At 41.6% G+C, this 24,663-nt stretch overlaps 1 protein-coding gene across 1 annotated transcript; it reads right to left on the bottom strand.

The window, feature by feature from the left end:
* Positions 1 to 5,328: 5,328 nt before the first annotated feature.
* LOC135461441 (beta-1,3-galactosyl-O-glycosyl-glycoprotein beta-1,6-N-acetylglucosaminyltransferase-like) lies at positions 5,329 to 17,917 on the bottom strand. The gene is made up of 4 exons (XM_064738546.1): positions 17,435 to 17,917; positions 15,190 to 16,131; positions 9,092 to 9,318; positions 5,329 to 6,378 (listed from the first exon to the last, which is right to left on the bottom strand). Exons 2-4 carry the CDS (start codon positions 16,020 to 16,022, stop codon positions 6,059 to 6,061), a joined length of 1,380 nt encoding a protein of 459 aa, XP_064594616.1. The 5' UTR covers positions 16,023 to 16,131; positions 17,435 to 17,917; the 3' UTR covers positions 5,329 to 6,058.
* Between the last annotated feature and the right edge of the window lie 6,746 nt (positions 17,918 to 24,663).

Below are 24,663 nucleotides of genomic sequence, written 5' to 3'. Positions count from 1 at the left end.
AATCACTTGTCAGCTATACTATACCATTGCCAGACAGTATTTCAGATCATTATCCCTGAATCACTTGTCAGCTATGCTACACCATTGCCAGACAGTATTCAGATCATTATCCCTAAATCACTTGTCAGCTATACTATACCATTGCCAGACAGTATTTCAGATCATTATCCCTGAATCACTTGTCAGCTATGCTACACCATTGCCAGACAGTATTTCAGATCATTATCCCTAAATCACTTGTCAGCTATGCTATACCATCGCCAGACAGTATTCAGATCATTATCCCTGAATCACTTGTCAGCTATGCTACACCATTGCCAGACAGTATTCAGATCATTATCCCTGAATCACTTGTCAGCTATGCTACACCATTGCCAGACAGTATTTCAGATCATTATCCCTGAATCACTTGTCTGCTATGCTACACCATTGCCAGACAGTATTCAGATCATTATCCCTAAATCACTTGTCAGCTATACTATACCATTGCCAGACAGTATTTCAGATCATTATCCCTGAATCACTTGTCAGCTATGCTACACCATTGCCCGACAGTATTTCAGATCATTATCCCTGAATCACTTGTCTGCTATGCTATACCATCCCCAGACAGTATTTGAGATCATTATCTCTGAATCGCTTGTCAGCTATGCTATACCATTGCCAGACAGCATTCAGATCATTATCCCTGAATCACTTGTCTGCTATGCTACACCATTGCCAGACAGAATTCAGATCATTATCCCTGAATCACTTGTCAGCTATGCCATACCATCACCAGACAGTATTTCAGATCATTATCCCTGAATCACTTGTCTGCTATGCTACACCATTGCCAGACAGTATTCGGATCATTATCCCTGAACCACTTGTCAGCTATACTATACCATTGCCAGACAGTATTTCAGATCAATATTCCTGAATCACTTGTCTGCTATGCTACACCATTGCCAGACAGTATTCAGATCATATCCCTGAATCACTTGTCAGCTATGCCATACCATCCCCAGACAGTATTTGAGATCATTATCCCTGAATCACTTGTCAGCTATGCTACACCATCACCAGACAGTATTCAGATCATTATCCCTGAATCACTTGTCAGCTATACCATACCATCCCCAGACAGTATTTCAGATCATTATCCCTGAATCACTTGTCTGCTATGCTACACCATTGCCAGACAGTATTTGAGATCATTATCCCTGAATCACTTGTCAGCTATGCTACACCATCACCAGACAGTATTTCAGATCATTATCCCTGAATCACTTGTCTGCTATGCTACACCATTGCCAGACAGTATTTCAGATCATTATCCCTGAATCACTTGTCAGCTATGCTACACCATTGCCACACAGTATTTCAGATCATTACCCCTAAATCACTTGTCAGCTATGCTACACCATCACCAGACAGTATTTGAGATCATTATCCCTGAATCACTTGTCAGCTATGCTACACCATTGCCAGACGGTATTTCAGATCATTATCCCTGAATCACTTGTCAGCTATGCTATACCATTGCCAGACAGTATTCAGATCATTATCCCTGAACCACTTGTCTGCTATGCTACACCATCCCCAGACAGTATTCAGATCATATCCCTGAATCACTTGTCAGCTATGCCATACCATCCCCAGACAGTATTTGAGATCATTATCTCTGGATCACTTGTCTGCTATGCTATACCATTGCCAGACAGTATTCAGATCATTATCCCTGAATCACTTGTCAGCTATGCTATACCATTGCCACACAGTATTTCAGATCATTATCCCTGAATCACTTGTCTGCTATGCTATACCATTGCCAGACAGTATTCAGATCATTATCCCTGAATCACTTGTCTGCTATGCTACACCATCCCCAGACAGTATTCAGATCATTATCCCTGAATCACTTGTCAGCTATGCCATACCATCCCCAGACAGTATTTCAGATCATTATCCCTGAATCACTTGTCAGCTATGCTATACCATTGCCAGACAGTATTCAGATCATTATCCCTGAATCACTTGTCAGCTATGCTACACCATTGGCAGACAGTATTTCAGATCATTATCCCTGAATCACTTGTCTGCTATGCTACACCATCGCCAGACAGTATTCAGATCATTTAGTCACAGTTCCGAAACTGGACAAGAGTGTCGAAAGGTGCATAAAATGAACCATATTGAGTCTGGGATTAAGATAGACCCATATTCTAATCTCCCACTGAATAAGGGTTAAAGCTGAAAGTACATGTACATTCTTTATAATTATTACATGTACATTCTTTACAATTATTACATGTACATTCTTCACAATTATTACATGTACATTCTTTAAAATTATTACATCTACATTTTTTATAATTATTACATCTACATTCTTTATTAAAATTATTACATGACCACATACACTGTTTAAACTTAGATATCGAGGCCTTCAAGGTTACAAAAATGAAAATAATATATATTATGTCATATTACACCTGTATAAAATGTCCTTATGGCACAGTTATAAAAATAACAATTAAGCATTTAGCATAAAACATAGTACTTACAATACATGTAAGTATATAAAATTATAGCTGCACAGGAAAAGCCTACATGTAACTAACAGGCATGGTTGGTGAATCCTCAAGCAATAATAATTCAGCATATTTTGTGTAACGTTGCTCTGAGTTTTATTGCAATATTGGAATACAGAGTGAAAAATGTTATCTGGCGGTTTGATCAGTCAAATGCCAGCTACCCTTTAGCTAGAAAGTTTTACACAGCAATCCATGGACATCAAACCTACCTTACAATTGTCATCACTGTCACTGAGACAGGCCTTTCACCTCACTGGATAGGTCCATTTGTAAGATATCAATGCTAATGAACAAGATTACAGTTATCACTCACATTGTGTTTTTTTTTTTTTTTGATTGGTGTTTTACGCCGTACTCAAGAATATTTCACTTATACGACGGCGGCCAGCATTATGGTGGGTGGAAAACCGGGCAGAGCCCGGGGGAAACACACGACCATCCGCAGGTTGCTGGCAGACCTTCCCACTTACGGCCGGAGAGGAAGCCAGCATGAGCTGGACTTGAACTCACAGCGACCGCATTGGTGAGAGACTCCTGGGTCATTACGCTGCGCTAGCGCACTAACCAACTGAGCCACGGAGGCCCCCCACTCACATTGTGGAAACGTGGGGTACAAACATGGGAAACCTGGGATACAAGATCACATTGCACGGAATCCGGGAGCGAATCGTGCTGGTAACTAGCAGTGTGTGTGATCAATCCTATTCTGAGACAGGAAAATAAGCATTAAGTCAACTTATCTGACTCCAATGATCTAAAGCCTCTAAAACTGAATTGCGTAATTATGATTCTTTCCAATACCTACTGTAATTCTTCAACCTTTTTGCAAGGTGTTTATTCAAGCATATTCTTATGCTTAATTATACTTTATACTAGGAAAAAGGTCAATAACTTGCACTGAAAGGTTGAGGAATAAGGGTAAGTGTACAATAAGGTATAGTATAACTTTGGAAACAAGCTGCCACAAACGATCACAAGATTAAGCGTGTTTACAAGGTCATGATGACACGGACCCAACAACCTTGAAGAAATAGGTCATGCCCAATAAAAAGAACAATAAGGTTCTTCTCTATGTCTAGGTGCCCATGTGCTAGAAGGTTGAGGAATGTTCATTGAAAAGCATTTAGACATATCGTAGTTACAAGCAAGTTACAAAATTTAACATATGTGATCACAATATTTTGAATAACAAAAACCCAGACCACAACAAAAAATAAGAAAAAAAATAATGAACAAATGCTCTTTAAAGCGTGTGTGTGGTCAAACTGATAACAACCACACAATTGAAAGAGAGTTTACTGACAGACAGGACAGAGGGACAGACAGTGACCGTGACAACAACACTGCAAAGCCTATTTTGGTCACGGTGTGAAAATCGAGAACATTACATGTAACTTGTAAGGCACACCACATTTACATGTATGTGTGTATACACATGTATGCTTGGTGTTTAACGCCGTACTTAACAATTCTTCAGTCATGTGACAAGGAGTCGTTACAGCTGTGTGTAAATATGCTGTGTCCGCAAGCTGCCAAAGTGCTGCCGCCACTGAAGTATCATGCCAAAGACACCACACATGACACCCACCCTGTCACATTACACTGACACCGTATCAACAGCATCCTGTTTTCATGCCCTAATCTCTTAGTGCTGAGGGTCAAGTAAGGCAGCAGCAAGTATCATTTTTAAAGTCTTAGGTTTCGGTCCCCGGGTTTGCTCTCGGGGTCCCGACTTAAATGAATGGATGAGTGAAAACAATTTTGCAATCGTATAACCACGAGGGGCCATTAGGTCTGTGTACATACATGTATACTGTGTCTCCTGACTTCAAGGCAGGCACTCCTACCAATACACCACCAGACGGGCCTAATAGAAGTTTATTGGAGAATTATTCATATTGGCTGATAGGCATGTGCAGTACTATGATTTCCACATTCTCATTAAATGATTTATATATTTCAGTGGAGTTTAATTATGCTGTATGAATCCAAAAATTCCAAATGATTTTTTATGCAGGTTTTTGGAGCCATGATAATAAACAGAAAAACTTGGTAAAATATTTGAGGTTTGCCAACATACATGAACAGCAATAAAAAATTTGTAAATATGATTTCTGTAAAGGATCATAAAGTGATAAACAAATACAGTAATATCAATAATATTGCACTGAATCACCTGAACTAGCTGAAAGAAACTTTCAATATAATTTCAATATTCATCTTTAATAAAAACAAATCTGCAAACTAGCTCATGTTCATACACGTTTGTTCTTGATTTGTTCAGGATTTGTTCGGGGGTACTTCCAAAATTACCTTTGTCTAGACTGTTACAGTGAGACGCAAAATCATGTACAAGTATGATACGATTAGTCTAATACCCCATTTACACGGCCACAATTTCATTGAAAGATACATGAAAAGGAACTATAATACAAAGATTATGTTTAATCTTTAAGATTATGACAAATGAAGAAAATTATGACTCCAAATATTTTTGCTGAAAAAAATTTCTTTTTGGGTGTATTTTTATATCTGTTAATTACCGCCATAGATTACGCATATTTTCCATCAATGGTCAGATTTTTTCATCGTTGATCTTGCTCGGAACTTGGTGAACAACCCCGAAGTGGTCCAAGCCCGGTGAACATGTACACAGATACTGCATGGCTTTTTCGGGCCACTCATCCCCAATTCGGTCTATTCCCCTTACCCCGCCCCCATTTGGCCAGACTCGTTCAGTCTGTCCCCAACAGAGTTCTTTTTAAGCAGGGATCATCACTGAAGTCACCGCTGCAAGCTACTTAACTTCCGGACTGACCACTGAGGCCTTAAGAAAACTGTGCTTTGAAGCCATTTTTACCCGTCCAAAATGAAAGTTAAAAAATTTGTTTGTACCGTTATATGTTATTGCACATGATTGTTTGCACATTAAGAAATAAAACCATAGCCTTTCATGTATCCTTTAAGTTCAAATCTAAACTGGTTTAAATCGCAATCAGTTGTGAAAATGCATACATTCCCACAGCCAGGTAGTCAAGTCAGACTTAGGACAGTTCACCCATTTATCTGTTCACACGATCACATTTAAACCAGTTCAGTACAGCAATGTCATGCGAAAAAATGAGTAACATTTGATCCAGTTATCACTCCTACATCACAGACAAACTGACTCATTAAGCCCTGAAAATGGATTAAAGGCACTTTAAAGGCCAGCTCAATGTCTGAACGGAGTATTACTCTTTGTTTTGGAATGATGAAGCCCTTCCTGTGAGAGATACCAGAGGGTCACTTTCACAAAACTTTAAATAAATAAAATTTCTTGTAGCTTTCTTCGTAAATGACATCATCCAGCCTGCAGCCCTCCAACACGACATCATTTACATGCACCAGGAAAAGAGCCAAAAAACTGACTGTACTGAATGTTTGCACAGTGGTCCCATGGCATTTAATACACAACTAGAATCAATGGTAGTTAGTACTCAAGTTGCATGTACTTGATTGATGACAAAATCGAGATTTTTGTAGCAAGTATCATCAAACTGGAGATCATACAGAAACTCGTCTCTGGTTCTGTTGAAATGCCACTCTTCAAGGCAGTCCTGGGCAAACTGCTGATAATCCAAGTGAAATTTATTAACAAATAAGTGAGGCTGAAGAATTATCATGGGAAGATCTCTAACTCCGAACACACAAACTTCCCGCACAAACTTGCCTTCACATGGGTATTGAATAGGGGCATGATACCAGACAACAAAGCGGCTCAGTTGGGGGTTACGATCATCATCGCTGTCGGTATTACCTGCCAGACAAAAAGACAACAAAAAAGGATCTTTAACCATAAAATAGATAAGTATACCCTTAACAATCTAAAATTTCGACAATAACTTGCTCACATTTCCTGACTCTGACAGCTGCTTTAAGACTTGTTTGGAAGAAAGGATGATATCCTACAGGACAAATCTAAGTTTCATCACCAAAATAATATTTTATGACAATTTTTCTGCTTCCAAAACCTGTTTTTTTGTGAGCAAAATTTTAGGTCATTAGTAACCCCACAATCAGCATCCAATAATAGGGAATACTATACTCAAGCAAATGTTAGGGGTGGTATCCTTAAGACCGTGCATGTGTAGAGTGTACTGTGTATTAGGATCACAGAATCAATGTTTAATGAAATGTTAGAGCAGTTATCTCAAAAAGTACTGCACGTATACAGGTTATGAAATACAAATACTTGAAGAACAATAACATAAAGGGGATGTCATAGTCTGGGAGCTAGCAGAGGTTTATCGGTCAGGTCGCGTATGAAAGGTTTGATTTTTTTTTTTTTTTTTTTTTTGATTGGTGTTTTACGCCGTACTCAAGAATATTTCACTTATACGACGGCGGCCAGCATTATGGTGGGTGGAAACCGGGCAGAGCCCGGCGGAAACCCACGACCATCCGCAGGTTGCTGGCAGACCTTCCCATGTACGGCCGGAGAGGAAGCCAGCATGAGCTGGTCTTGAACTCACAGCGACCGCATTGGTGAGAGGCTTCTCGGTCACTACGCTGCGCTAGTGCGCTAACCGACTGAGCCACGGAGGCCCCTGAAAGGTTTGACACATTGAATATACAGAACCATATGTGGAAAGGCCAAAATGGTGATTTTTAACTGCGGCAGACGTGTACAGCTCTCTAGGGGTGGGGTGGAAAGTACCCCAAAACTAATTTTATCGGTCACAATTCAATACGAAGATGAAACTTATTCAAACATTCTTAATGACAACCTGATCACTAAAAGCCAATTCTTAGGTTCCAAGCTCATGCACTACGCCACTTAAGAACGGCCTAATTAACGCCGATTATGGCTTTTATCAGTCAGGAATTTTTTTAAAAAAAAAAAGAACCTTGAGATATAGTGATTTTAAAATGCTAATGAAGATCCAACATGCACATAAACACTTAAGAACCGATTAAAAGTTATCTAAAATTTGCAGCAAATGGACTAGATTTATTAATTCATGCATCTATCCAACTTGTATTTAATAGTACAATTTCGTGTTCTTCATGCTCCAGAAGAGTGCCAACCATTGCCAGGGGTCTGACAAATCACAAGGCTTAAAGTCAAACCCTAAATGGCACAACCTTAATTTTAACACGAGTCAACTCTCTGAAGGAAAAGACATCTAAAAATTGAAGTAGGCATCGCTAAATAGATCACTTAAAACTATGCATAAACATAGCTTCATTTACTTGTTCAGATTTTTGCAAAGAGAGTCAAAGGCGTTCAAACATTTGAATTATATGGCGGGCTTTACAGATCGCACTATCAGAGGTCAGGAACAGTGATGTCACAGGGAAGTTTATCCAACTCTAATCAGGACACTGACTGTTGGAATAATTCTTTTTACCCATGAGATTACTGACAAAATATTCCTAAAAATTCCTTCCTCCTGTCATGCTGAGCATCAGAAAAATTGGCGATGTGACGTCAGAGTTCTTAGAAACCGTCAGTATGGCTCATAAAGCCCACCTTACTATTCAAATATTTGAATGCCTTTCAACAGTCTTAAAAAAATTTGAAAAAATAAATGAAAGCATTTTTACACATAGTTTGCAGTTGTCCACATGATGTACCTTACTTCACATGTTAGCTTTCTTTTACTTTAATATACTGAACCAAGCCACTGAAGAACCCCCTAATTCATGTTTTTCTGACATCTGTTGGTAATGTTGGTTACACACGTGCAACAAGATGCACCAGGACATGGTCATTATGAAATGGTGATTCTTAATGTCTATAAAAGCAGCACAAACAAGTAGTACCTTGTAACTGCTACGATTTTGACAGGTTGTAATATTTCTGCGCATGTTCTGTTAACCGATACTAATGAAACATGTGCTGTAACATGTAAGGTTGGTAAATTACAGCTAAGGAAATTAGAAATGTTTAGTTGCTTTACAACAACAACAACAACAAGAACATGTATTGTATACATGGAACAGTCCACACTAGGTGTAGTAGTGTAAAACAGAAAATACGTTAATGTAATGAAATGCTGTAGTATTTACTTATTTATTTGATTGGCGTTTTACGCCCTACTCAAGGATATTTCACTTATACGACGGCGGCCAGCATTATGGTGGGTGGAAACCAGGCAGAGCCATCCACAGGTGGCTGGCAGACCTTCCCACATACGGCCAGAGAGGAAGCCAGCATGAGCTGGACTTGAACTCACAGCGAATGCATTGGTGAGAGGCTTCTGGTTCATTACGCTGTGCTAGCGTGTTAACCAACTGAGCCACGTAGGCCTCCTAAGTTATGAGTACTGATTATCCATTCGTTTACACTTACAGTCAATGGCCAACTACAGACTAAGATGACGTTAAAGGAGCAAAATAAAATGTGGCTGTGATCTCTACGCTGACTAACAAGCCTCTGTCATCTGGATATGAACATGTGACCACCTGTGTCAAGGGCTACAGGTAGTTGAGAAAAATGAAGTATTCATTCATGCACAAGTTCTCACCTTTAAATGTGCCTGGAATCCTTAAATGAGCATTTGCGTTCAGCGACTGGAAAAAAATCTCATCTGGAATTTCTGTGTTTTTCACCCATTGTAAGAAATCTTGAGCTGTTTGATTGTGGAGAACGTAATCGACAAAGCCCCGGGAAGCTGTGATCTTGAGTGAGCCTCCAACTGCCTTGATCCCATGGGGAGGCACACTGGCAATGCTGACTCTGGAGCTATATTTCCTTCACAGCCACAAAATGAAAAAACAAATGTCATTCTAGGAAAAATGTCAAGAAATACAAAAGGTACACTTTAAATACACATATTAAGATGAAACTACAACGTAAACACTGTCAACTGTAATCAAAAATACTACTTTCGTCTTCAACAGAAAAAAAAAGGCTGTTCTATTTAAAGCCTCTGCATCTTAAAAGCTGGGTTAAATGTACAAATAGGGGCCTCTGTGGCTTGGTTGGTAAGCGCGCTAGTGCAGCGTGATGACCCAGCAGTCTCTCACCAATGCAGTCGGCGTGAGTTCAAGTCCAGGTCATGCTGGCTTCCTCTCCGGCCGTACGTGGGAAGGTCTGCCACCAACCTGCGGATGGTCGTGGGTTTCCCCCGTGCTCTGTCCGGTTTCCTCCCACCATAATGCTGGCTGCCGTCGTATAAGTGAAATATTCTTGAGTATGGCGTAAAACACCAATCAAATAAATAAATACAAATATGTAATAAAGATTAAGACAGTCTGAACTGCTTTCCAAAACTCAGAAAAATGACACTGTAGTAATTGTAAGTTTGAGAAGATAATACAGAAACAAAATTTTTCTGTCGTTTCCACATTTGCCTGGTGTGATGTCAAGCAAGAACGTACACATACAGCGTCAACCATTACCACCTTACAGCTAAATTTGATGTGGTACCATACTTTCAAACTCTCTTGACGTCACTCTAGCATAATTGCCTTACTCGATGTCACAGCTCCCTGATTCAACATCACATAATGAATACTGTCACATCGTACCAGGCAAACATAACGGAGACTGCTGCATATTTATTTTTGAAAATTTATCAGTTATAATTGTTTAATAGACAGTGTTATACACTGTAATTCTTTCTGAAGTATGGTTTTATCTCAATCTGTTCCACAGAATTTCCTTGATAACATTTTAATATCTCCACCTCCAGTAGTTTCTCGACCGGCCCGGATAGCACAGTTGGTAGAGCGTCCGCTTCAGGACCGGTAGATCCAGGATCAATCCTTGGTCGAGTCACACCTAAGACTTTAAAAGAGGAAGTTGTAACTTCCTTGCTTGGCGTTCAGCATGAAGGGGATAGTGCAACAACTGGTTGACCCGTATCAGTATAATGGCTCGGGCGGGGCGGCTTACTTGCCTTCAGTAAGTCGTCTCAGTGAAGCAGCACTAGATAAAAGAGCGGTGGAAATCCGTCCTGCTACAAGGAGGCACATCTTGTGCATGCACCTAAGGATTCCTTCATCATCATATGACTGAAAAATTGTTGAGTACGACGTTAAACCCCAAGCACTCACTCACTCACTCACTCCAGTAGTTTCTCTTTGAACTGAAGTAGCACTGAAGAAGTTTGTCCAATGACTGAATACATGTAGTTAATGATTGTCTATTCATTATCTACTGTCATATATGTGTACATATGTGTACATGATGCATTATGGGGTATGAAAAAAAACATTTAAGAGTTAACCAAATCAGATTTTCTCTATTTTTACCAAGATTATCTCAAATTATTACTCATAACTGTACTACATGTATTTGTATGTACTGCAGTGTTAAAATGGTTCTATAGTTTGAAACAGTCATAATGTGATCTGCTTTATAAATTTTAGAAACTTTATGACCGATTTTTTGTGGTAATGTGTGCACAGAAGAGGCTGATACTTTGTGAAAGGTACCCATTTCGGCTATTCTTAAATAAAAGCAAAAAATTCAGTTGGATTTACATTGATTGATTCTTCAAAATGTTTCGTATAATCTCTTTAAATTTCTGGATGACATTTTTCTGTTCCATGTAACACTGTCACACTACCAATGATCTCTATAGATATAGTACACATAACATTCCAATATCAAGGTTTGTTGCAGTGCACTGACAACATGTTAACCTTACATGAGGCTTGTGGCAGTGCACTGACAACATGTTAACCTTACATGAGGCTTGTGGCAGTGCACTGACAACATGTTAACCCTACATGAGGCTTGTGGCAGTGCACTGACAACATGTTAACCCTACATGAGGCTTGTGGCAGTGCACTGACAACATGTTAACCTTACATGAGGCTTGTGGCAGTGCACTGACAACATGTTAACCCTACATGAGGCTTGTGGCAGTGCACAGACACCATGTTAACCCTACATGAGGCTTGTGGCAGTGCACAGACACCATGTTAACCCTACATGAGGCTTGTGGCAGTGCACAGACACCATGTTAACCCTACATGAGGCTTGTGGCAGTGCACAGACACCATGTTAACCCTACATGAGGCTTGTGGCAGTGTACAGACACCATGCTAACCCTACATGAGGATAGTGGCAGTGCACAGACAACATGTTAACCCTACATGAGGATAGTGGCAGTGCACAGACACCATGTTAACCCTACATGAGGGTTGTGGCAGTGCACAGACACCATGTTAACCCTACATGAGGCTTGTGGCAGTGCACAGACACCATGTTAACCCTACATGAGGATAGTGGCAGTGCACAGACAACATGTTAACCCTACATGAGGCTTGTGGCAGTGCACTGACAACATGTTAACCTTACATGAGGCTTGTGGCAGTGCACTGACAACATGTTAACCCTACATGAGGCTTGTGGCAGTGCACTGACAACATGTTAACCTTACATGAGGCTTGTGGCAGTGCACTGACACCATGTTAACCCTACATGAGGCTTGTGGCAGTGCACAGACACCATGTTAACCCTACATGAGGCTTGTGGCAGTGCACAGACACCATGTTAACCCTACATGAGGCTTGTGGCAGTGCACAGACACCATGTTAACCCTACATGAGGCTTGTGGCAGTGCACAGACACCATGTTAACCCTACATGAGGCTTGTGGCAGTGCACAGACACCATGTTAACCCTACATGAGGCTTGTGGCAGTGCACAGACACCATGTTAACCCTACATGAGGGTTGTGGCAATGCACAGACACCATGTTAACCCTACATGAGGCTTGTGGCAGTGCACAGACAACATGTTAACCCTACATGAGGCTTGTGGCAGTGCACAGACAACATGTTAACCCAACATGATGGTTGTGGCAGTGCACAGACAACATGTTAACCCTACATGAGGGTAGTGGCAGTGCACAGACATCATGCTAACCCTACATGAGGGTTGTGGCAGTGCTCAGACAACATGTCAACCCTACATAATGGTTGTGGCAGTGCACAGACAATATGCTAACCCTACATAAGGGTTGTGGCAGCCCACAGGCAACATGTTAACCCTACACGAGGTTTGTGGCAGCATGCAGATATTACGCCCTACAGAGGGATTGTGGCAGAAAGCTGACAACATGTTAACCCTACACGAGGTTTGTGGCAGCACAAAGACAACATGTTAACCCTACATAAGGGTTGTGGCAGTGCACAGACAATATGTTAACCTTACATAAGGGTTGTGGCAGTGCACAGACACTATGTTAACCCTACATAAGGGTTGTGGCAGTGCACAGACAATATGTTAACCCTACATGAAGGCTGTGGCAGCACACAGACACCATTTTAACCCTACATAAGGGTTGTGTCAGCCCACAGGCAACATGTTAACCCTACATGAGGCTTGTCGCAGCATGCAGATATTATGTTATCCCTACAGAGGGATTGTGGCAGTGCACAGGCAACATGTTAACCCTACATAAGGGTTGTGGCAGTGCACTGACAACATGTTAACCCTACATAAGGATTGTGGCAGCACACAGACAACATGTTAACCCTACATAAGGGTTGTGACAGTGCACTGACAACATGTTAACCCTACATGAGGCTTGTGGCAGTGCACTGACAACATGTTAACCCTACATAAGGATTGTGGCAGCACACAGACAACATGTTAACCCTACATAAGGGTTGTGGCAGCAAGCAGACAACATGTTAACCCTCATAAGGATTGTGGCAGAAAGTTGACAACATGTTAACCCTACATAAGGATTGTGGCAGCAAGCAGACAACATGTTAACCCTACATAAGGGTTGTGGCAGCAAGCAGACAACATGTTAACCCTCATAAGGATTGTGGCAGAAAGTTGACAACATGTTAACCCTACATAAGGATTGTGGCAGCAAGCAGACAACATGTTAACCCTACATAAGGGTTGTGCTAGCAAGCAGACAACATGTTAACCCTCATAAGGATTGTGGCAGAAAGTTGACAGCATGTTAACCCTACATGAGGGTTGTGGTAGCAAGCAGACATGTTAACCTTTCATAAGGATTGTGACAGAACGCAGACTTGCTAACCCCTCATGTAAATAAGGGTTGTGGCAGTATGCAGACAACATATTAACCCCACATAAGGCTTGTGGCAGCGCACAGACAACATGTTAACCTTACATAAGGGTTGTGGCCGTGCAGAGACAACATGTTAACCCTACATAAGGGTTGTGGCTGTGCAGAGACAATATGTTAACCCTCCATGAGGGTTGTGGCAGTGCACAGACAACATGTTAACCCTACGAGGGGTTGTGGCAGTGCACAGACAATACGTTAACCCTACATGAAGGCTGTGGTAGCGCACAGACACCATGTTAACCCTACATAAGGGTTGTGGCAGCACACAGACACCATGTTAACCTTACATAAGGGTTGTGGCAGTGCACAGGCAAAATATTAACCCTACATGAGGGCTGTGGTAGCACACAGACAACATGTTAACCTTACATAAGGGTTGTTGCAGTGCACACTCAACATATTAACCCTACATAAGGGTTGTGGCAGTGCACAGGCAACATGTTAACCCTACATAACAGTTGTGGCAGCACACAGACACCATGTTAACCCTACATAAGGGTTGTGGCAACATGCTGACAACATGTTAACCTCACATAAGGGTTGTGGCAGCGCACAGACAACATGTTAACCCTACATAAGGGTTGTGGCAACAAGCAGACATTTCATGGGAAAGTAACATACATAGATGCCTCAACAAATGCATTTCTTTAAATGTATAATACCAGCAGCATTATGGTGACTATAACCCCTGGGGGGAATCTACACAAAGGTGTCCACGTCAAATCCAAACCATGCAGAAAACAGTAGCCCAGACACAAAATCGTTTCTATTTATGTAGTATATATAAGGAAAATGGCTATCTGGTTACCATGACAACCGTGAAAATGGACAAGTGTGAACCGTGACAAATTGTCATCTGTGTATCTATGTATCCACCCAAAATTAAAACTGTGTGGAAACCTGTTGGAGTTAGCGTGAGTGAGTGCTTGGGGTTTAACGTCGTACTCAACAATTTTTCAGTCATATGACGACGAAGGAATCCTTAGGATGCATGTACATGTAGTGTGCCTCCTTGTTGCAGGACGGATTTCCACCGCTCTTTTATTTAGTGCTGCTTCACTGAGATGGCTTTCCCCCGGGCCATTATACTGATATGGGTTAACCAGTCGTTGCACTATCCCCTTCATCCTGAACGCCAAGCGAGGAAGTTACAACTTCCTCTTTTAAATTCTTAGGTGTGACTCGACCAAGGATTGATTCTGGATCTACCAGTCCCAAAGCGGACGCTCTACCAACTGTGCTATCAGGGCCGGTTGTTGGAGTTAGAGCTCGGACACCAAATCATATGTATCTATATACTATACATAAGGAAAATGGCTGTCTGGTTACCATGACGGCCGCGAAAATGGACAAATGTGAGTCGCAAGACATCGTCATCTATGTATCCACCAAAAATTATCAATCTACGTTGAAAACTGTTGGAGTTAAGGCCATGACAAGAATATGGATGGATGGACAAATGGACAAAATCTCTATGACATAATAAGCTCCGTCTAAAGGCGGGGGCACATAAAAATAGTGTAGAGACTGATGTAGTAGACAAGACTTGATACAAACCTGTTTCGGAGCATCTCTATATTATTGGCACCTTTGTAATCCTGTAAGATCTTCACAAGTTCTCGGTTAGTTCTCAGGGGAAACTCTTGCCCTGTCAAGTTTATGAAGTATTTCCACTTTTTGTATGCTGACAATGCACGCATACACAAAAGATCAGCCTCCAGCACGCTCATTTGGCCCCAGTCAACACTCAATGGATTTTTAATAACAATGACATTATCAAAGCAGTTGGTTATTGCTTCCACACCACGTCGGAGAGCCAATGGTGACTTTCTGTCCACATGAATACAGTAAACATTTTGTGGGCGATAAATTGCTCTTAGCAACCGTTCCACCTGTTCAATCTCTTGGTACATAATTATACTGAAAGCTATAGAAAAGTTTTCTTCTTCTGGGCTTAAAGGACTGGTAAAGTAACCTCTGGAAATCCTAAACATTTTGCAGTTCTCCGCCATTTTCATGAAGTCTTGTGGTGAGAGAAAGGTGCGTTGATTGGAAACCATGATGTCTTCTGCCCTGTCTTGTTCCTCTCTGTCTCCATCAAGCAGGGCACTACAGTTCACCTGGCTCACAGGTAACCGTGATCTTAACACCTGATTAAGGGGTGAGGCTGGATTTTGTGAAGGAATCGAGCGTTTAAAAGCATGGGGAAGTGATTTTATTTGGGATGCCTTTGACCGTTCATATGTCTTGGCCCAGCATTTCCCAAACACCAGGGAAGAAGGTGTTATGCCCGTCCTTGCAAAAGTAATGTTGTGTATGTATAACAGTGACAATAGCAATATCACCCCTGTCGCTAAAAATTTTACCCTTAAGTGTCTTGCTCTGAACATTCTGAAAATCAAGCGACATCCAGGTTTGAACCATGTAAGTTTAGACTGACTGCAATAACCCAGAATGCCAACTGTCTCATCACTGAATCAAATATGACAGTTCCCGAACCTGTGAAGAGAAAAAAAATAAAAAAAAAAACCATTAGTTATTAATTACATATCTAATTTATGCACTGAAAAGTTCTTAAAATACCAATTTCCCACCAGCCGCCCTAGATGGCTCAGCGGATGGCGTCAATGATGCCCAACCCAGATGGCTCGGCCAACAAACCACGGAGGAGGAGTCATTAGATATGTGTATATAATGTGCCTCCTTAAGGCAGGACGAGTCCATGCCATTGAACGGAGGCATCATGTTGATATGTCAAGTTATACTGACAACGGGCCAACCAGTCTTACTTCCTTGTTCTATCCTCGGAGTCCTGAGTGCCAAAGGATGCAGCAACAAGTACCATTTTTAAAGTCTTTGGTATGACCCAACCTTGGTTTGATCCCGCATCTCTCGACTTTGAAACTGTCAGTGGCTGATCCTTAATAAAGCAGTTCAGCCCTAGAAACTTACAACTAGTACGCAACATCTGTGATCATTATATTTACTAGGCTTAATTATGTTTGTTTTTTTCCAACATGAAATGTGCCATAGGTTTTATCTGCTAAATGTCATAGTAGCCAGTTTTCGAAATCAGCTAAAAGTTTGCTAGCCTGCTAAAATAAAAATCAAGCTTAGCTCTGTCAGACCTCACACGCTAAGATTTTTTTTTTCCAAATAACACCCTTCTCATACAGGTTGTAGTGTACATTATTCTTCTCAACTTCTGCAATCAGCAGTACAACTCACTCGTGGCCATGTTTCCAGTGAAGTTTTTTGTACATCAACACTCTTGATGCTGATTGGTCAGAAGTAAAAATTCATCATGACTTTCTTTCCCGGACCGAAAAAAATGGGTCTGCAAGCCATTTGCCCAAATTCATTATCGGACAGGAAATCCGTTAACGTGCATGTGAACACTATACGTTTTTAGCACATAATACATTTCCCAAGTAATTCATATGAAATTTGCTTCGGACTCGGACTATTTTCAAACATCGTGGTTTAATGTAGCTTCAAGTCAAGCGCTTGTGGCGATCTGCCGATAATGCAATTTTGTATACTTCTGTTTGTGGTCTTTAGTTAAAATTAAAATTCAACGAAAGTTTTGCACACTGCAGCCCATTGTTTATCTTTGAATAAGCAAGCTAACAAGACAAGGAAAGGACAAGCTGGTTGGCTTGTTCATCTTGGGTTCACACGAACAAAGTAAAAAGTACATGTTCATGTGTAATATTATATATTCCATAAAAACGTCATGCGGTTGACGGTTTATGCTTGGGAACACTGAATGGGTATGTGAACAACAGTAAATGTTCCTTACTGTCAATCCGACACATTTGGGTATATATCGATCTCTCCGTAAATCCCGCAACCGCGTTGCTCGCTTTCAGTGATACATTCCGTAACTAGCCTATTGGTGCCTCCATCTCTTTTACCTCCAATGCTCCATGCAATCGCGGACTTCAGGGTCAGCCCTAGAACTGAATGCTGGCAAGCCAAACTGGCTGCCAGCTAAGGTAGTACTTCCTAAAAACTGTGTTCTTTCGCAGTCAGGACTACTACATTGCTCACATCTGGACAGGATAAAGTGTAGAGTATATCAAAGCATTGTAATAAATAGTGTTGAAATCTGGGCGCTGTATAAGTCCAAGGTGTCGTTCTACAGATATACAATTTTGGAGTAAGCAAAGCTCACCCAAAAAAAGGTCGAATTTCTGATATCGTTAAACTGGACGTAACACACTGAGTCTTAATATATAAACAGTTGATGAAATAACTGTAACATAGTTCTTGCACGCCTTTGAAGCTCGGCTGCTTCTGCAATCAAGAGAAACTTGCACTCTACCACGGAAAAGTGCCTAATCACGTGACTGCATCGAAACAGACTGCCAATACACGGTTATCTCCCCTTACCAGTAGATATCGCAACTACATCATTAACCCTGATGTTTGGGGCTATTTCAATCTCTGCGGGAAATGCATCCGTGACAGACTTCAACACTCACCCAACAAACCATGCCACGAAGATGCCCTTCTTTGCTCCTCTGCATGAAAGAGTACGAAAGTGAACCCAGTCACAACAAACCACAGTTGTTGACTACATGTTTTTTTAGTTGTGAAGGTGGAAATGGAAGGAGGAACAACTGGGTCCAGTCAGCCCAACGAGCTGGCCATACATACCTGCTGTGCTTTTCTACTCTGAATAAACCGTCTTTGATACCGTGCCTCATAGGGTGTCCCCGAGCGGGTTTCGGGTGAACTACCTCGATATGGATGCCATCATGCGCACTAACTTTGAGTTAAAAAAGGTCAAGACTATTGTATTGGATTTATTTATTTATTTGATTGGTGTTTTACGCCGTACTCAAGAATATTTCACTTATACGACGGCGGCCAGCATTATGGTGGGTGGAAACCGGGCACATCCATGACCATCCGCAGGTTGCTGAGAGACCTTCCCACTTACAGCCGGAGAGGAAGCCAGCATGAGCTGGACTTGAACTCACAGCCACCGCATTGGTGAGAGGCTCCTGGGTCATTACGCTGCGCTAGCACGCTAACCAACTGAGCCACGGAGGCCCCCTATTGTATTGGAAGATATCGTATGTAAAGGACAACGACATTTATTGAGCTATAAGGAACATTTTTTATCTTTTCACTATTCTCCGGCATATATGGTGCAATAAAATTCCCTCCTCTCATATCATCATCTCTGCTGAGGCCTTTCAGCCTTGAGAGTTCACAGTAGAATTGCTATCGAGCCGTCAGCGCGCATGTGATCTTCAAAGAGAAAAAAACAGTCCGGCCTCTACCTCAAGATTACACACCATTCGTTCTACATACTTCACCTGCGAAGGTGAAGGACACCATAACTGGGTAGGTGTGATCCCGAAAGGCCTTGTTATGTTAAAAGAATCCCTCTCATCCGGTACATCAGAGATGCTGGTATGAGAGGGGGAATCCTTTTATGCATGACCTTGGCCTTTCGGGGTCACAGTATCATGTTTAAAGAATGAACAACAGGCACAAACACAAGCCGATTCTCATTATTTATTATCTTCATCTACACTGGAGAACTCATGACAACACACTGTGTATGAAGGAATGGCCCCTGGGCGCCTCTAAAGGCTTATGATAGAAATCATGACCAATCAGCTACGTCCAGGATATCCTTTATATACACTCCCCTAAAAGAAGCTGCCGATGTTGCAGTGATATGAATGTTCTTTAAACACCACCGTATCTATCCCTGACAACAATAAGACCTCTGTCACCCATCTCTCTATGGTTGAACAGCCTCAAAAGTTCTATAAGAAACTATTCACCGAGCACTCTTCCAACTATTCTTAAGTTTTCTACAGGTACATGAACAAAGTTCTAACAACACAAACTTTTGTCCATATAGGACACCAACTCAATAGGTTTTGGAGGCCTATTCCTCTTACAAGTGTTCAACAGCTGATCAATTATAACCACCAGCTTATTTCAAGCATTCAAACAAATAATACACTGGACAAGGCATTCTTATGGATGTACAACTTCTTGGTTTATTTAACACAACGTTTCGATGCAGATACTAGCATCGTTAACAAGTGAATGACATCAAAATTACTACTGCGCTTATATATAGCAAGAGATGCAAATGTCAACAGATAAAACAAGAAGAGGGTAAACAGTCCTCAGGGGATTAAGGTGTCCTGGGGTGGGTGTTGGCGTACTGACTAGGCTCGGTGGGGTTCCTGAGCGGTTTGGAGGATTAGCAGATCATAAGCTGAGGGGAGGTAGATGCCGTGATCTCTGTTCAGGCTGGGCTTTAATCTCTTAATCTGGATGGCTTCCTGTAGTTTTCGTTTCTTCCAATGGGGCTGATTCATGTTCAGTGTCCTGACTGTATTCCAGTTGATGTTGTGGGATGGGTTTTCATGGATGTGGTCAGATATGGCAGATTTGGAGTCAAGTTTCTGTACTGATGATTGGTGTTCTTTAATTCTGGTTTGAAGCGGTCTGCCTGTTTCACCTATGTAGGAGTTGTTGCAACTGCATTTTAATTGGCCCGCCTAATAAAACAGTCAACTGGAATAGAAACAGTCTTCAGAAGCCTGACCACACTAAAGACCCACCTACATGCCACAGGAAAGAAGACACCAACCAAACCCCAGCCACCCAAAGGAGTTGTCTACCAATTAAAATGCAGTTGCAACAACTCCTACATAGGTGAAACAGGCAGACCGCTTCAAACCAGAATTAAAGAACACCAATCATCAGTACAGAAACTTGACTCCAAATCTGCCATATCTGACCACATCCATGAAAACCCATCCCACAACATCAACTGGAATACAGTCAGGACACTGAACATGAATCAGCCCCATTGGAAGAAACGAAAACTACAGGAAGCCATCCAGATTAAGAGATTAAAGCCCAGCCTGAACAGAGATCACGGCATCTACCTCCCCTCAGCTTATGATCTGCTAATCCTCCAAACCGCTCAGGAACCCCACCGAGCCTAGTCAGTATGCCAACACCCACCCCAGGACACCTTAATCCCCTGAGGACTGTTTACCCTCTTCTTGTTTTATCTGTTGACATTTGCATCTCTTGCTATATATAAGCGCAGTAGTAATTTTGATGTCATTCACTTGATAACGATGCTAGTATCTGCATCGAAACGTTGTGTTAAATAAACCAAGAAGTTGTACATCCATAAGAATGCCTTGTTCAGTGTACCTCCTCACCGACTTCTAAATTCCACTTAAGCAAACAAATAATATTTGAAACCCTGAAGGATTTCAGTGTTTTGACCCTCTGTGCGGTTAGAAGAGCCAGCAAAGGGGTAAATTTAAAAGTAAGACATTAGGAGAACTCTCCTAAGGGCAAACAAGGCTATAAATAGTCTAATACTAAAGCAACATTCCAAGTACAGCTGTATCTAGGACCAGGCGGCCTAGCCTCTAAACAACCTTTCATGAACCTCCGAACTAAAATGTCAGGAAAATCATAACCCATACACTTGAGTGTCTGAGATAACATGGATCTGTGAATGTTAAGAACACTGCATGATGACGATTGCTGAAGTCCTGCCAAATAGTTTATCACATGGCTATGGGAGGGTCGAAGGGGATTCCCACTCCACTTGTAACTAAAGAAACCAACAACACCAGGTGACTTCATTCTGACAGCAAGTAGACGACTGCCACGATTTGACGAGAAATGTGGGCAGCATCCGCAGAAACTCCTGATGCTCATCCAGATATTTGACTTACAAATTTCTGAAGCTTCCTCCTCATTAGATTATATCAGTCTGTCCCCGCTAGGGTGACAAGAGTTGGACGCCAAGGCAAACAAACAGGCAACTTGTCAACATGACTGTGATCTGAGAGAACCAATTTTGATTCTTCCAATGGGGAATGACAATTATCGACTTCTGCAGTCAGTCATGACTGTTCAAGATCTGGAAAGGGGGAAAACAAAAGGGATTTAAACTCGTCCGACTGCATCCACTAAATGAGCGTGAGGATCCGGTCCCCAAGATGAATAACAATCAATTTGCTTATTTAATCCTGAGGCAAACAAATCAATATAAGTTTAAAAGAACCTTACCACAATACGTGTAAACATGAACCGACCCAACATCCATAAAGCTGAATCACAGAAATTTCGTGCAAGCCTGTCTGGTGTTAAGTTTAACCTGCCAGGCAAGAACGTAACACTCAAGTAACTGCAAGCTCGAGTAACTTAAACTTTCGCCCTCCAACGTTATTGATGTAAACAACTACTGTCATAGTGTTAGATTCCACTATAATATGATGCCCTTTTACGTCACGACACAAGGCCAGTAATGCTAAAATACACAGCTAAAAGCTCCAACTAATTTATGTGCAGTTAAGACTCCGCACACGACCACCTGCCATTAACAGTTCGATAATCTTACGCACTACACCAACCTAAACCGGAGGCATCTGCCTGAAACAAAAACCACAGGAGGCAACATAAACCCAGCTTAATTCATACATGGAACATTAAAATCCCCTGTTTTATGTCCTCAAGACCTTTATCAACAAAATCATACCACTCTTATATGACATTTCTGGTGAAATGCTACAATCTTATTATGGTCAAGATATTTGTAATGTAGGGAAGCAAGCCAAACTGCCTTAGGACAAGAAGTATAAATACAGATAAGACTAGCCACCTCACTTATTTTACATATGGAGGCATTTAACACAGCTGCTCAACAAAGCAGCACTTTTTTGAGCTTGTCTTCCCTAAGACTAAGTGTTAAATCGGAGGAATTAATTACAAAGCCCACATAAGTAATTTCTTGCCTGGGTGTCAAAACAGACTTCTAGTTTGGCACAAAACCCACCTTGCAGAATGCACTCACAACTAAACCTGTTTGAGAAGCATTCATAAATCACAAATCAACGATGTAATAACCACACCTAATTCCAAGAAAGTGAAAATAGGCATAAACTGGTGTAACAGTTATGGTATGTATTCTAGGTGAGCTGCTCAAACTAAATGGAAGGCATTTACAAATGCTCTTTCCATTCAAAACGCAAATACTGTCTATGCCGCTTTGCGTCCTGCAAGTTCACACACGTCAAAAAGTCACCTGGCTGAACCATGTCCAAGGTGACCTCCAAAGTGTCCATCTTAAAATGGAAGTATTGAACAAACTCATTTAATTTACATAAATTTAGAATAGTTCTACATTTTCCACGTTTCTTTTGTAAAACAAACCTTGTTGAAATAAATTGATGTTCAGAAGGCGTGCCACACTCAGCTACCTCTTTGGCCAATATTAAGGCAATTTCATCAACACCTTCCTCCAAACTAGAAAACTTCATGGCTGGGTTTTCTACTCTGCATGGGGCAACTACTAACTTCATTGTTATGACCATCCACATTCTCCAGAATCCAACTATCAGCAGTTCAACTCTGCCATGCAGAAAGATAAAACTTAATATTGTCAGCTTTTTTTTTTTTTTTTTTTTTTTTTTGATTGGTGTTTACGCCGTACTCAAGAATATTTCACTTATACGACGGCGGCCAGCATTATGGTGGGTGGAAACCGGGCACAGCCCAGGGGAAACCCACGACCATATGCAAGTAGCTGAGAGTGAGTGAGTGCTTGGGGTTTAACGTCGTACTCAACAATTTTTCAGTCATATGACGACGAAGGAATCATTAGGGTGCATGCACGTGTAATGTGCCTCCTTGTTGCAGGACGGATTTCCACCGCTCTTTTATTTAGTGCTGCATCACTGAGACGACTTACCGAAGGCAAGTAAGCCGCCTCGCCCGAGCCATTATACTGATACGGGTCAACCAGTCGTTGCACTATCCCCTTCATGCTGAACGCCAAGCGAGGAAGTTACAACTTCCTCTTTTAAAGTCTTAGGTGTGACTCGACCAAGGATTGATCCTGGATCTACCGGTCCCGAAGCGGACGCTCTACCAACTGTGCTATCCGGGCCGGTTGCAAGTAGCTGAGAGACCTTCCCACTTACGGCCGGAGAGGAAGCCAGCATGAGCTGGACTTGAACTCACAGCCACCGCATTGGTGAGAGGCTCCTGGGTCATTACGCTGCGCTAGCGCGCTAATCGACTGAGCCACGGAGGCCCCCAATTGTCAGCTTTAAAAGAGAAGAAAAATTAAATATCAAATACCATTGACAAGGTTATGCATTCCTCACAGGCGCATGCCATAAAAAATTTTTAATATGTACCTCAAGTTGATAAATTATAAATAAAGTCAGTCTGCACAATTCAGGGCCCCATAAATAAAGTGGGCGACTCCATTTTGCCTAAGACCTAGTCCTGAAGTTGGCCGTTGGTTTATGCTTGGGAAAGTTATTCAACATGGCGGCGCCCACGAAAGACGGCATGAAAAGTGAGTTTGAAGAAGTAATCGCGTATGCCAAGGTAAACGGTGGCTTTTCTGTAGTCAAAGGCAAAGCAGGTCACCGCTCTTCGCATGACATATAAGCAACAAGATGTCATTACAGTCTAATCGACTGGATATGGTAAAAGTCTTGTATATCAGCTCATGCCTTGGGTTATCCTCAGTCGAGAACACAGTGAAGAACTCACGATAACTATGCTTGTATCCCCTGTGAAATCTGTTATGCAAAATCAATTTGTAAGTGTGTAAATATATTTACACTGCTATGGTTCAACTTGAGCATGGACAGAGATGATAATAATAACCACAAACGCCTGTAATTAGCGCATTGTTCCATAGTTTGGTACGTTCGCCATCTGCTGTGTCGGTGCACGTAGAATCACGTAGGAAAGCGCGTGATTTCGAATGCTACGCTGAGAATGTTCACCGCTAATCTCAACGAAAACACCATTAAATGGCCTTTTTCGGAAATCAGTTCTGGGATGCAAACACAACCTATGGTTTTTAAAAATCTAGACATGTTTATCGATGCATTCGGTTCATTCTTTGGCTAAAAAAGATTTGTAGATTTTTAGATGATGTAAGCGGCAGGTAGTCTCGGTGTGGTCAGTGAATCACCGATCTTCGTTATGCAGGTCCCG

The sequence above is a fragment of the Liolophura sinensis genome, chromosome 1 (assembly GCF_032854445.1).
Source record: "Liolophura sinensis isolate JHLJ2023 chromosome 1, CUHK_Ljap_v2, whole genome shotgun sequence".
NCBI classification, from domain to species: Eukaryota; Metazoa; Mollusca; class Polyplacophora; order Chitonida; family Chitonidae; genus Liolophura; species Liolophura sinensis.
The sequence above is the reverse complement of the archived record's forward strand: the minus strand, read 5'-3'. Positions and strand labels throughout refer to the sequence as shown.